At 42.3% G+C, this 14984-nt stretch overlaps 1 protein-coding gene across 11 annotated transcripts in view; it reads right to left on the bottom strand.

Moving 5' to 3' along the window:
• The window catches only part of CAPRIN2 (caprin family member 2), a 34232-nt gene extending 22318 nt beyond the window's left edge, over nt 1-11914 (bottom strand). For 7 of the 11 annotated variants that reach the window (XM_074902080.1, XM_074902081.1, XM_074902082.1 and 4 more), the window contains exon 1: nt 1175-1182. In XM_074902080.1, coding sequence (XP_074758181.1) covers nt 1175-1182 — 8 coding nt within the window. Of the gene's footprint in view, nt 1-1009; nt 1093-1174; nt 1183-2453; nt 2693-5240; nt 5328-8376; nt 8440-10403; nt 10778-11828 lie in introns of those variants that run through there. The other 4 variants (XM_074902076.1, XM_074902078.1, XM_074902079.1 and 1 more) reach the window with 2 other exon arrangements.
• Nucleotides 11915-14984: the final 3070 nt, after the last annotated feature.

Below are 14984 nucleotides of genomic sequence, written 5' to 3'. Positions count from 1 at the left end.
AACTACAAAAGTTTGGAGTCCAAGGTAATTTGGCAACTATCAATTCATGTCAACAGATACAGGGCTAAAGTTGTCAGGCTGTGGCAGCACAAGGCCAGTTTACACAGTCCAGAACTATATGAAGGGAGTTAACAGTTTTCAGTTCAACTATATGTGGAAATTAGATAGGGTACACTAGTGCTCTGGTCTAACAGTTTCAACATTGGAAAGATTACTGCCTCAGTCATCACAAGATTGGAGTAAACAAGACAAGCAAGGTCTGTTTGCAATTGGAAAGACACTACAGCTCAAATAAGGACAGTTTCCTCACAAGCAAGTTCTAAACAGGAACATAGAATGTGTATGTTTGGCTTACAAGCAGGGTTTCTGAAACTAAGCCACAGATGGAAGAAAACACATAAAGTCCCATGATTTTGGTGTGCTTAAGTAAGGACACTTGCAACAAGTCAAACTAAGACTGCACTGTGCATGAATGGAGATCACAGCAAGTTCCATTAATTACTATCCTTCCTTAGTGTGGTATCCCACACTGTAGTCAGACAACAGGTATGAACCTGGAGTTCCTACATGAAAGAATCTTCAATGCTGTGGGACCTTCAGCCTGGAGACAATGAAGCTTTGTAATACACATCAGTATACTCAACTGAGCTGGGATTTAATTTAATGGCTGGGAACAGTGTTCTAATCTTAACCCATTTGCACGTAACTATCCAGAAAGCTTCCTACTGCTGATTCTGTAAGGTATTCATGCATTAGCTTTTGAATTATACCATCACTATTCCTCAAAAAGGTGCTAATACATTGGTAGAAGAATGAGTCTTTACCTGGAAAAAGAAAGCATGCTGTACTGTTATTGATCAAACAACAGTTCATCCTTGGATGACTGAATTACACACAGCATTTTAAAGTGCTTAATTTAGTAGCCTTCCATGTATATTCACTAGCTTTAAGATGTTCAAATAGCACACAAATTTTGGACCTAAGTTACTTCTCTAGATGAGACACTTACATGTTGTTCCAACCACAGGTTTCTCACTTCCTTCTAGAAGGTCCCAGAAGTAGAGAGATGATTGCTCCATCTGATCTTCAACACTAGAACAAATGACAGTTTTACCAGGTAGAATCATAGCCAAGATCAAATGTTGCAGTATCCCAATACCCCTCATTTTAAGACACTAACATTTAGCCTTCCAAATGAAGGCTGTATACATAAGAGTGAATCCTAGGCCCATTATCTACTACTGAAAGTGATTCATATGTATCTGTTTGTACATGATTTAATCTAGCAAAGTTTTTGTTCATAATTAAGACAGAGCACCCAGCACTATCCCACAAGACCACATGGCTGGACTTCATTCCAAGCTGGGATTCCCAGACAGGGAACCAATTGCTGTTTAATCAGCTGATCACCTTGTTCATTGGATGCACACATGCAGGGGCAACCATCAACAGCTCCTGCCACTCTGCTAGTCATTGAGAAACCTTGACATAGGTTCATGATCCACCCCGCCCCCTCCAGACGATGGATTTTGAAGTCCATCATGGTGAAATTTAATATCCCAAAGGAAAGGATTATGCTTCTTGTGAAAGTAAAATACAATGAGAATAAGCTAGAAATAAAGTTATTTCACTGGGATGAAACTCCTGTTGCATATCTTCTTATAAGCAGCTGTTCTTTAGAAGTTAACATCAGAGCAAAGATAAGGCAAGTTTAGCATACGACAAGTGATTAGACATTTTAGGAACTTACATGATGTTTGAATATGGAAAGAATTACTCTTATCCATAAAGTGTTTCAACTTACCACCTAATAACTACTTTTTCCATATTTAAACACAATTCTTACTATGACATCTTAGAAACAGACAGGCTGTCATACTAAGTAAGCATAGGTCATCACAGTACAAGCATGGTGCCAACTTAGTACTGACATACATCTGTTGACAACCTGTTACCTTAAAAGGTATGACATTTTGTGCAGAGGTATCAGAAAATTCAAGTTCCTATAACTACTTTGAAGCCACCAGCAAGAGCACCTCAGGACTATCATAATCCTTTCAAATAAAGCAACATATCTGGATCATCATGCGAACAGAATATAGAACAGTTCTCCCGTGCTTTGCCACACGTTTTTCCCCCACTTCATGAACAGTGGGAGCAGCACACCACCAGTCTGCCTGCTTATGATAATACTGGACTACCTCCCCTCAACCCCACTGGGAGATGGCAGGGCTTGTAACTTTCACAACTGAAGCTGTTAATTACTGCAGCTTTCCTTTCATGCTCAGAGTGAGGTAAGTCTCCTACATTCCTAGCCTCAGATTAAAGCAAGTGTACTGAATAGAATTTTAATTAGTGTCCCAAAATATAATATTTCAAGACATAGCAGTGTCAAACAGTACATTTACTGTAATGAATGAAGCATACCAATTAAACAAGAATCTTGAACTCACCTCAAGTTCTCATTTCTTTCTGGACATGTCAGTTTTGCAAATCTTATGAGGTAGTCTAGTTCTTTAGAAGGCAAGTATATTGCACCATTCACACCACCTTTGAAATCTTTCTGAACATGCTCTTGAGTGAAGTTCTGCAGCACATACTGGACTTGAAGTATTGTACGCAGTTTTTTCTTCTCAGCTTCAAGCTTCAATAGACTCTCTCTTCGCTGAGCCTTCCTCTGTGCTTTCAGCAGCTATTTCAATACATGAATTCAACAGTTAAACACAAGGGTTTAGTAACATGTTTTATCCTAAAAGCCTATCAAGTTCTAGTACTTATCCTACACAGATAAATTAACTATTAATTTCAGTTAGTTAACAGAAGCTCCTAACTCTCTTCATATACCCAAGATTTCGCAAGCTCATTCCCTCTGGAAGAACTCCCCATTTATCTATTAATTCTCTACACATCTAGCTTTTAGTCAAAGTGGATACTGGTAACTGCACTTGTGATATGCCTTTATGATATTTAGATCCTGATTATGCCTGCTAGTTGCTTTATTGTAATGCTTCCACAACTGAATATAAGGAATTGATAGAATTTATACTAATGCACATAGCCAAGCCTAGCTGACCTTTAACATTTATCAAGTTAGTGATGCAAAAGTTGTCTCAAGTTTCTCCTAGCAAGACAACTGCCTCTTCACTTTTGAATACCCCAGTTTAATGGATACAGCAGAATTCTACAATTATTCTTATTTGTATTGGCAGAAGACTGAAGCACTCAACCAACAACACAAGTCACAGAACATACACAGTCGTCATGCATTTGAGGAGAAGTTTCTCATCATGTGCTAATAGAATTACACAGCAGAAGCTACCCAAGTAACTGCAGAATTTAAAATGCCTCAGCATCAGGTATGTTAAGTTTCTTTGCAAGATCTATAAAAATTCAGGTTTTTAGAACACATTGTAAAGAGTATAAAGATGTTGTTGCCAGAGTGGCCCCTAGTGTTCCAGTAATGGGTATTGGCTGTGAAACCCATACTGGTAGAGGTAGAGCCAAGAAAAATGCTAAGTGGGTTAGGCTTTAAATACAGCATAAGTTCAAGAATAAACATGAACTGGTAGAAGTTAGTGCTGGATTACTAAAGTCACCTAGAGAAAGATAGACTGGGTCACAATCCTTTATTTCTGATATTTTATGGGCATCTACACTGAAAGCAGCAATAGGAAGCAATCCAAATTTTTTTATATTCAGCACAGTAGGTTCTATGTTTGAGATACAATGACTGAGGGAACCCAAAGCAGCAACACTGCTGAAAAGGCTCTTATACCCCTGCTCACATAATGCATTGAGAGATTTACTGCACTACCTGGAATTACTACATACACAAGAAAAGCCTCTCTAGCAAAATTGTTTGGGTCTCAGTCAACACCAAGATAAGGCATTTTACCAGTCCTTCAGTGTTCTGTAAGAGGTAGAAAAATAATGCCAGAGCAGTGACTAATCATGTTTAACATCCACAGCACTACCTTGAATCAGATCTTTTCATAAGGATAGTATTTGCTTGAGGCAAGAGACCAGCTTCTCTAAAAATAGAACATTTGTTTACATAAAAGTAATGTATGTAGTGTTTTAAACCCTGAACAAAGACCTAAATAAAGCACTAAATCTGTGACTTGCCATGATTAGACACAGCTACAGCAGAGTAAGTGGCAAACTCCACAAGCTTCAGTAAAATTTTACTGAGAGCTGTACTTCACTGAAACTGAAAGGATTTAACCCCAGCACTTTTCCTCACCGGAAACACCAAAACATTCAGGTTGTACAGGATAATTGGGATGTCACCTAGGCCAGCCCTGAGAACAAAGGCTACACTGAATCAAGAACAGATTGCTTAGAGCTTTGTGGAGTCAGGTCTTGAAAAGATTCAAGGACAGATTTTACTATTTCTCTAGGCAGCCTGCTCTAGTGCTCAATTATCCTCAGAGTAACCATTTTCCTCCTGTCTAGTTGAAACCTACTATTTATGATTATTCTTCTCCTACCACATGTGTCAACAAAAAGCCTGGCTCCATCCTTTCAGTAATCTCTTTGGTATTTGAAGGCTAATATTGCATCTTCTACCAAGCCTCCACTTCACCAGGCTCAAGCAGCCCAGTTCCAGGCTCTCCTCACAGGTCTCATTTTCCAGGTCCCAGCCATTCATAAGCCCACCACTGGACTAACTGAAGTTTTCCTATAGCCTTTGATTAACAAGCAACCAGAAATAGACAATAGAAATGGTTAACAAGAACCAAATAATCAGTTCTCCTTAATCTACTGGTCCTCAGTTTAGTCTAGCCTTCACTGCTCCAGGGGGACACTTAATTTACTTTGCCTGCTGCCGACAAGGCAGTGTCCTTTCCAGTAGAGTTGCTCCCCCACCAGTCTGCACCTACACAGGGAATGAGTCCACCTCAGGCACAAGCTACCAGCAAGATGGTTAACAGTTTCAAACCTAAGTAAACTGCAGTCATCTCCAACACAGCTGAGTTCCAATAACTCAATTTACTTAAGCACAAGTTCTTAGAGAACTAGAGCAAATAACTATCATGGAGGTGAGTGGTACACAAATTGTCAGCATTTGCTCTGCTCTACTCAGTAGTCCAGACAGTTTAAACACATTGTTCCCCCAAGTTCCAAGACAGAAACTTCCTAGTATTCTGTATATTGGCATGTAAGTGTAGACATTAGAAGAGTAGCTCAAACTTCACGGTTACCCTTCCCCATGTTGTCAGGAGGTATTTTATACTTACATCTTGGCTAAGTCCTGAAAAAGTCTTCTGAAGCTCCTTGGCAAATTCCAGGTTGTGTACTACTTCATCATATTTCTCTACTGCCTCCTACAAAGGAATAGATAAAAAAGTGGTTTTCATGCTTAAGACTAATGGTTACATCTCAATCCCCTTGTACTTAAATTCTCACTGACAACTAGTCATTTAACGCATACGTCTCTAACTTTTTTAAAGATACTTTCATAGAATGAACGGTTTAGGTTGGAAGGGACCTTAAAGATCATTTAGTTCCAACCCCCTGCCATGGGCAGGGACACCTTCCACTAGACCAGGTTGCTGAAAGCCCCGTCCAGCCTGGCCTTTAACACTGCCAGGGAAGGGGCAGCCACAGCTGCTCTGGGCAACCTGTGCCAGGGCCTCACTACCCTCACAGTAAAGAATTTCTTCCTTAGATCTAATCTAAATCTCCTCTCTCAGTTCAAAGCCATTAACCCTTGTTCTATCCCTACACGCTCCTGTAAAAAGTTCATTTGTTCAATCACTTTGATTGTTTAAGTTACTTGTATTCACTACTGGAAGTGCATGAGTTAGTGTAAAGCACTCATCCAGTAGTTAAGGTTTTCTTCACACAATTTATCAAGCACCTTTTAAAAACTAATTAGCAAGTCGCTTAGCACTTGGGAGAACTACTTCTAAGACCCTAATGCCCACACAGCTGAAAGACACAATATAACACCAACAACTTCCTAGACAGATTGCATTACCTGTGCTTTTAACAATACAAATCCCAGAGTAAAACTCCCTGAAAACATCAAGAACCACTACTCTCATGACAAGCTGTAACTCAGCCTGCACGAAAGCAATAGCTTTCTTTTGTCACATCTGTTATTAACATTTATTAACATTATGCTGGAGGAACAGTACTGAGAAAAGTCTACTCAGCTCACAACACAGCATAGTATTGCCAGTGAGAGCATTTAGCTTGCTAGAAGCTCCTCATTTTTGAAACAAATGTTTCCTGAAGTAAGGCTTTAGGCAGTTTCCTAAAGTAAGGCACACACAGTAGCTCTGACAAGTATGCACCACAAGTAATTACAATTTAATCCAAACTGCTTGCAAAACAAGTTCATCACCAGATGTGTATTTCTTCCTCTGTGTGCAAAACAATGAAAAATATAGATGGCATCAAGTTACATTAGAAGTCCAGTGTATTATAGGCAGTTAAGTTTCTTTAGGCAAGTGTCCAAACTATAAAGCTTTGCTCTAGCTTCAATCACCAGGTCCCAGTACTTGTATATACATTGGGAATCTGGATCTGAAAGGTACAAATGCAGTATTTCTGTATCTTAATCACTGAAACTGGTGTCTTGACTAGATTAAATACTGAGTTGATACAATAAACAGCAAATACTACAATAGTCATCTGAACAGTTTGATTGCCACTGGTCAGCTCACTAGCAAGACTGAATCCAATTCCACATTTTAAACGCCAGGGATATCCTAGAAACTGGGATAAAAATACTAATACTTAAAAAGTTAAGCTCAGCTGAGAATACTGAAAGCCAGTAACCAAGTTAACTGCCATTTTCCAAAGTCAGTGCTGCTGGATGCATTTGCAATAAGAACACCTAAAGAATCCTTCACCTCTTCAGTTCCCCACATCTTAATTCCACTTTCACTGAACAGCTTCTCAGTCCAGGGTGTATACCAAAAGATAAACAGTCAGATTTAGAAGTAGCTTTAAAGCATGTTCAAGAATAATCAAACTTACACACAATACTGTTCAACAGTCTCAGTGACAGAAAACAATATATTGTATTCAACACATAATCTAAACACAAAAGCCTCTTGCCCACCTGACTGCAGATTGAGTTTAGAGAAACTAAAAGGTCATCATCCTACTTCAAACCATCAGAATTAATTTACTTCTGCACTTGAGATGGCAACAGACTACATCAGATTTTGTAGTTAAGTGCTAAATGATCATTCAGTCCAATAAGTCTACTCTACCTTTAAGTAGCAAGTTATCATCTCCCCCTTATCCCATGTATGCATAGTTCTCATTCACAAGTGATTCAGAGTAAGGAAACAGTATTTGTGCTATACTGCTGCACTGATGAAGCTAATAGTCAGTGAAGTATTTTTCTAATGGGTTCATTAGCAGGATCAGCAACATCACTGAAGTGTTGGTGCCCTTTATCATACAACTGTTCTTTAGCATGTGTGAAGTACATTTTTTAAATTACTCCTAGATTACTACAGCAATAAACTCTTTGGATTATGTGACACTGCTACTCAGACATGTTTAAGGAGCAAGAGCTTTCATGTTCTAGAAATTTGGTTTCAACTCAAATTCTTTCTAGTTCAAGACAGAAAAGAGCCTGATGTTAAAACAGCGGTTCTGGCAAGTTTAAGCTAGCTCCAGAAAGTGGCTCTCATTTGTTGAGTAGCAGTCTTGCACCCTGACATGCCAAATTCTATCAACCTTAACTGCAAAACAGACACATTGTTTTAACTGCATTTGAGACTGCCATTGACTCCCAGCCACCTAATGGCAGCACTGGAAGGACAAGACAGTATTCCCAACTAAGTCAGTGACTTACAGCTAGATTCTTGTATTAGGGAAGACCTTAGATCCCACACAAGTTAGACCAGCACCTTCCTTTCTAACAGGGACTGTTTGACAGTTACACTTTAACAGCTACTTGTAACCAACAGCACTGTGCAGCCAACAGACAATTTCAAGTAACACCTGTTAAATGAAGAAATATCATTAACTAGCTACCCCAGACATCTTGAGGTTTGGGTTCTAACACTGCAATGCCATGTAGATACGCTGAATGCAGAAACCTCATTCAGAAATAAAGGTGCAGAAGCACTGAAGCTGAAAGCCTACAGAGCAAAGTTAAACAAGGATCTTCTAGTACTTCAGTACACAACATGAAGATTAAAGTAGGAGACAAAACTTGTGGGTTCACCATTCAGCTTAAATACCAGTAATTTGTCCATTTGACTTTGTGAAAAATACCACTGCAAGCCTGTAGGCATTAATTCTGCAAAACTACACCATCACCCTCCTTCAGCAAGCTATCCCTTCTGACATGTTCACATTTTTTTGTGTTTTGAGGCTATCCACTGCTGCATAAAGCAAACTTACCAACTGGTCTTGATTGAGGACTTCTCCCTTCTTCAGGCGATCTTTGTAGTCTTCTAGTTTGAGCTGCAGGAACATCCAAAGTAAATTTTTATACCGATTTCTGTCTAATGTGGAGTATGGGGTACAAAGTTACATATTCTTTCTGTGTTTTAAGTCATCCTCATGCTGCAACAGAATAGGAATCTTACTACTTCCTCTCATTTTCAGAAGGAACACAAATTTATGCTATGCCTTTGATTTAGCAATCTCAGTCTCCAGGACTGTCTACTTCCCTTTCCTATTGTTGATCTTTCATTTCTTACTTGCTACCATTGTTTGATTTAATAAATACTAATGAACTGACACTAGATCTTTAAGGGGCTCCAAGCATATCCCCTGTCCTTATTTTAAATTGGGCTTTTTTAGCTTTTCCAAGTCAATGCTGGAATTTAGTTATTCTTAAACAATCCTACTTAATTTTCCAAAGCATGTCTTTCAAAATATGTATTCATTTATGTCACCAAGATTTTACAGCACTATTCCCTAAGAAACTAATGTCTTTAGGAAAAAATAAGATTTATTTCTAATATTCTGAAACAGCCTTTAAAAGCTGATGTAAACTACACAAAACTAAATTATTAGCTATTACAAACTTCTTTATACACACAGGGAAAAGGAGTTCACTGCCATGAAGTTCAATACAGTTGAATACCATTTCATTTCAACCCATGTAGGGTTTTACTGACAGAGTACCTACAGAAGCCAAGGACTAGGAAAACTTTCTACTCATTTTAATAAGCCACACTTATTTGCTGGTGAAGCCATATTGTCATTCACATGAAAATCAAAGACACTTGAAAAATTCACAACAATAAGCCTTCTTGGAGAGAATTAAAATACCACACAAAGTTGGTTAATCACACAAAGAAAACATGCTTATCAGACATTACTCAATTACAGCATGATGCATGACATGAGACAGCAGTAATACTGCGTCTCCTGCAGGAGGATCAAGTCCCCTAGCCACGTGGGTCAAAATCTAATCTACTCCCTTCTCACCCCAAGACATAACACAAAGCTTTCTAGACATTTAGAGAAGCACAGATTCATACAATTGCTTTACTTGTAATCCTGATCCAATACCGAAAGTAACAGCACCACCAGTATTTCTTTCATCTTACAGGAAATAGCATTTTCCCAATTAAAAATCATGCACACAGCCTTCAGTCACCTGCCAATCAACTGAAAAGTCTTAGAATGCAAAAGCCGGACTAGGTATAGCTACAATATTTTAGATGTATCATGATCTCTGTTCTTTTTCTTACTAGCACTGTTCTGCCCCCTCCCACATCCAGAAAAGCACAGCTCAAAGCAACAGAGCAGGCTTGGGAGGCTTTCTGTCTAAAAGCATTCTAGTGAATAACATTTGTCTATATTTTAAATATAGAAGTCAAAGATTTATGCAAAGGGCAATACATATTTTATATAATTTGACATTTCCATGAGTCAGAGGAAACCCTGTTCTAATTTCCAATTTTACATGCATTTCTATATCCTAATATTAGATGCATGTAATCAATAGAAGAAATATGAAGATTTCTGCAAGACTATAAAACATCTCCAAATCAATTCCAAGTTAGTCCTAAACTGATTCAGTCTGCTAGAGAAGCATCCCCAGTTTTGATCAACTCAGTTACTTCTACTAACTATTGGGCATGCACTGTAAAGCCAGCAGCTGAGAGCAGGTTTCTAGTTAGCTGCATTCATGATTCTCTGAAACAATAATGTCATGCTCACACAATGTCAAATGCAAGTACTCTGTTTCTGAACAGTAAGAGTAAAGAATACCATTCTTTACTATACAGAAGTTATAAATTATAACAAACCCCCACTAGCAAATCTGCATTTAGGTCCTTCCACAGGTTATTTTTAAAAATCCATGACTACCCTCTATATAAATACACAACCTTATTCCTGCTATTATAAAATAGGCACTGAGTTTTACAATTAGCAGCTTAAATGTGCCATACTAAAGAAAAACAAGTTACCTTCTTTTTCTCAATGTTCCTGATCTTGTGTTTGAGGCAGATAAGCCCATTATCAATGTAAGTCTCATAGGCCTGGGAAGGAGAGGCTGCCGAGTTGAGCACTGACTGCAGGGGGCTGGAGGGAGGCTGGCTCTCCCCAGACGGGTTCACCTGCTGCTTGGCCGCCTTCATGCTCTTGTCCTCCCTCTCCTCTGACCGGCCTGAAGGTGACGATGGGCGAAGGAAAGGGGCTTGGGAAAGCTGCACCATTGAAATGGATGGAGCTGCAAAGAAACTCCTTTTATTTAGCTCTCTTTCACCCCCCACCCCCCCGCCTTTTTAAAGTTACATCTTTTCTTATCACGCATTCGGAACATGTAGTCCCAAAACTCGGCAAGAATTTATCACAATCGTTCACACTTCTCCCTCCCCTTTCAAAATATCTGTAGCAGGAATTTCAAAGCAAGGCAAACTTTGTATTGTTCAAGTCTCCCATCCATCCAGACGCCAGAAATCCTTTACATCGGCAGAATTAGACAGCAGAGAGGATGATTCCAGAAACCCAATATAGTGTCCATATAAAACTAGGCAGGTTTCCTGCACACATCACCCACAAGGGGAAAAAACTGCAAGCAAGCAATTGCAAATCACGCCGCCAGCCTTGCGTCCAGGCTGCAGCCTGAATGAAGATTTAGAAGTGGCATGCCTGAAGGCATAGACCCTCTGCTTCTCACCCCCATTACACCAGTTTTACCCCTTCAGGATCTTTGCAGCAATCCAGCCGAGAAATTAAACTAAGAAGATGTCAATTGAAAAAGTGAAGACAAAAAAATGCTTAATAAAATGAGTAGCACACTCAGTTTATAACAGCAAAATTCTTGAGGAGGAACTGGTGTCTGCTTACACCCATCCAAGAGACGTGCCTGTGCCAGGGCAAGGCACCAGCTTTGATGGGAGGGGCTGGGCTTTAACCTTGAGCAGAGAATTTCTGTAAGAGATGCTCCGCCACCCTCATCTTCAACTACTTACTTACACCGGGGCTCCTGGAAAGCAATGACACCACATTTCTGCCGCCCTGCCCGCCAGGGAGGCCTGCGACCCGTCACCCCGACAGGTACCCGCCGCCCGCGGCGGGGGAGGCAAGGGGCCGACGAGGAGAAAAGCCGCATTGCCCCGGGGCGCCCGCTCCGCCCCGGCCCCGCGAGCGGGCAGGGAGGTGCCTCCGCACCCCACGCCACCCTCTCCGAGCCCCGCCGAGCGGGGGGGCCGGGGCCAGCCCTTCATCGCGCCCTTGCCAGGGGCGCCAGGGAAGCGCCTCCCGGGGAGGGCACGGCCGCCATCGACTCCCCACCCCACACGCCCCGCCGCCGCTCCCTGAGCGCGGCAGCGGCGGGAGAAGAGACCAGCGGGCGGCTCCTTCCTCCCGCCGCCGTCACGGGGATTCACCTCCTCCTCCTCCGCTGCCGCTCCCGCTGCGGCGGCGCCCGGCCTCGCTCCCGCCTCCCCGCTCACCTCGGTGCTCGCACACGCTCAGGCCCGCCCCGCCGCCCGCCCCCCGCCTAATATAGCGGCCGCGGAAGGGCGGGGCGGGGCGGGGCGGGGCGGGGCGGGGCCCGCGCCGGGGTCGCCGCCCGCCTCCCAATCGCCGGCGCCGCCTCACCTGCCCGTCCGCCCGCCTTCCCGCGCCGCGCCGCGCGCGTCACGTGACCCGGGGGGCGGGCAGCGGCTCCCCGGCCGCGTGCGCGGAGGGCGGGGCGGGGCGGGGCGCGCCCCGTGAAGGTCGGTCAGGGTGCCCCGCCCGCGGGGGGGGGGGTCGGGGGGCCGAGGCGGGGCCTGCTGCTCCCCAGGGCCTTGCGTGGGCTCGGAGACCTGAGCCACGGCCCTGGGGAGGGACGCGTGGCCTGGCACCAGCCCCTGCCTTGCTCTGCCCGTGAGGGAGAGGCTGGTGAAGCCACGGCCGGGCCTGGCCGCGTGTCTCGCAGCAGCCTCTCGAAACAGCTGGCCGAGGACAGGCTGGCTTCTCTCTCTCCGGGCATCCCTGAGGAGAGGGTCTCGTCACCCCCGTGCAAGGGGATCCTGGGCTCCACCTGTTCAAAACACAGGGCCCGGTCACGCCTATGCACTAGCGTGGGTTGGGTGGCTGTGGGACAGTAAGAAACGTTGGTCTGTGGCAGTTTAAACCAGCAGAAGGGATCCTCTGGGCCTGTGCAGAGCCCCTTGAGGAGATTTACAGGACTGTGTATCGTCTTATGCAACAAAAGATAAGTGTTATGTCCTGTATAAATTCAACCCATCATGTAAACACTTCATACCTAGTAAAAGCATTTAGGTCCATTGAACATGCACAATAAAATAATCACAAACTGCTGTTAACTTCCAATGATGGCATCAGTGCTGCACAAATTACCGAAGGTTGGAAGACTAGAGAAAACAGACCTACCAAAGACCAGAGGACTAAGCTGGAATTATGCTTACTGTGTTTCTCTTTTTGTAGCCATTACCTCAAAAAGCAATAAATAATATAGCACATTTGGAGAGATTCTGAAAGTTGTGAAAGTTATGAAAATAGAGGCATTTCAAAAGAGATAAAAATGAGTCAGTAAGGAAGGATTGCAAAGAGGTTTTTCAGAACACAAAAGGTGCTTATGTAGTACACAGGATGGATAAGAGAACTAGAGAGGAAGGGCTCATACAAAAGAAAGTATGCATTTAAAAGTAAAACCAAGCAAACAAGTGAGTCAACAAGGAGAATTCACAGAGCATCACAGAATAAGATTCAACCACATGGAACCACCTGTAGCATCCACAGTCTTGCCACTTCTCCTGGTTTAATCGCAATTCTCAAAGTCCTTTATTCTTCTTAAAGCCCTAGCTCTTAGAATGAGGTCACTCTGTGGGGCTAGTTTTCATGAGTGAGAAGAAATGCTGATGAATAAGACAGAGCTTATGTCTAGGATCTGCAATGTACACTGAAAGTCCTTCCAGTAGATTTCTGTTCTTTGTGTGGTTTTGATCAAAGCTAGCACTGATGGGCTAGATCCTTGCAAAGAAATTGTAAAATGAATGATCAATTAATGCATATATTAATAATAAGTCATAATTAATGTGCAGACACCTGAGACTTCTGTAAATCGTCATTATGGCTCTCAAACTACTTCATAGTGCACTTTTACAATTAGGAAATTGTTTAGAAGTGGAAAAAATTGAAAGAAAGTTTCACACAAGCCATATCCATATTTTAAAGTCAAAGGATATTTCAACTTCATTTTAAAACGACTACAGAAGAACTATTTGAGACTGGTGCCATGTGCATTTACAGTATATGTGTGGTCTCTAGAGTACTTTAAAGAGCATTATTAACATGGCAAGGTCAAGCACACCAAAGTCAGGAAATGCCAGGATTTTGGGCAGCCTAAATTAATTTGTTTAATGTCATTTTGCAGATCCATTGTGAAATCATCTTTAAGTAGATGATCAAAGGTTATCATAGTCTACCCACATATCGATCATAGCCACAGAGTCCTAGACTCTCAGCATTCCCAACCCAGGAATCTGTGCCTTTTACTCCAGGATCAGAAGGGGATTGCACTCTAATGGCTAAAGAAAAATACGCAGTTCATTTTTTCATGTTTGACTGATTCTGCTTATGGCCTCCAACTGGGACTGCCCAGACTTTTCCCAGTCCCAGCAGTTTATCCCACTCTCATTTTTCTTGCATTCCTATTTCCACTCTTGAACCCCAGGCTCAGTCTTTCTACCCAGGTCTGCATTGTTGTCCAAGTCGCAGGCTCCTCTGAGGAGCAGTATCTCCTTTGCAAACAGTTCCAACCCTTTGCCCAGCTACTTCTATTTTTCCACACCTGACTCTTTATCCAGTTTACCAAAACCCTTCCTAATCCCAGTGATATCCTGTGTCAGCCTTCCTCCCTCCAGCTACAGTGGCCCTACCCCCAGACAGCCCTGGTGAAGTCTGAGATCAGGTTCCTACTTTCATTCCCTGCCATCCCTTTTACTGTTGTCTTGTGAAACTTCAGAAAGTAAATGGATGTGTAGAATAAGATCAGCTTCTTGATAACTTTAGGAGAGAAAGACCTACAGTAAACCTGTTGCAAAGATTATACAGTGACGGACTAGAGAAGCCTGCTTCAGTCATGGAATGTCTCTCAGAAAGAAAGGCTGAGGAATTCTGGAACCAACATGGGATGAATACATTCGATCTCTCATAGAGGAATATTAGTCAGAATTACATGCAATTTACTGGAAGAACCTGAGGATCTCAGGAAATACATTGCTGCAAGGCTATGCTATGCTGCAAGGATTTCTTTCACATATATACCCTGTGGCTACCTGTCCGCTGTTCATAATTCAGAGCCAATGAGCCTGGTGAAAGTGTGCTTCACCCAGCACCTAGCACTGCCTTACACAAGCTGCTGCACACCACAATGATTTCTAACTAACTTTGCAAACGTTTCTTAAAGATTCAGTTCTCCCTTTACACTCCAGCTCCTTGTCTTCTGTGTTTTCTTCACAGGATCCTAGTTTCAGTTTCCTTCCTTTTTACCTCCCTGTTCAATCCTAGCAAACTGCTAACATCCCTGGCTC

Source organism: Athene noctua, chromosome 3, assembly GCF_965140245.1.
Source record: "Athene noctua chromosome 3, bAthNoc1.hap1.1, whole genome shotgun sequence".
In the NCBI taxonomy this organism is placed as follows: Eukaryota; Metazoa; Chordata; class Aves; order Strigiformes; family Strigidae; genus Athene; species Athene noctua.
The sequence above is the reverse complement of the archived record's forward strand: the minus strand, read 5'-3'. Positions and strand labels throughout refer to the sequence as shown.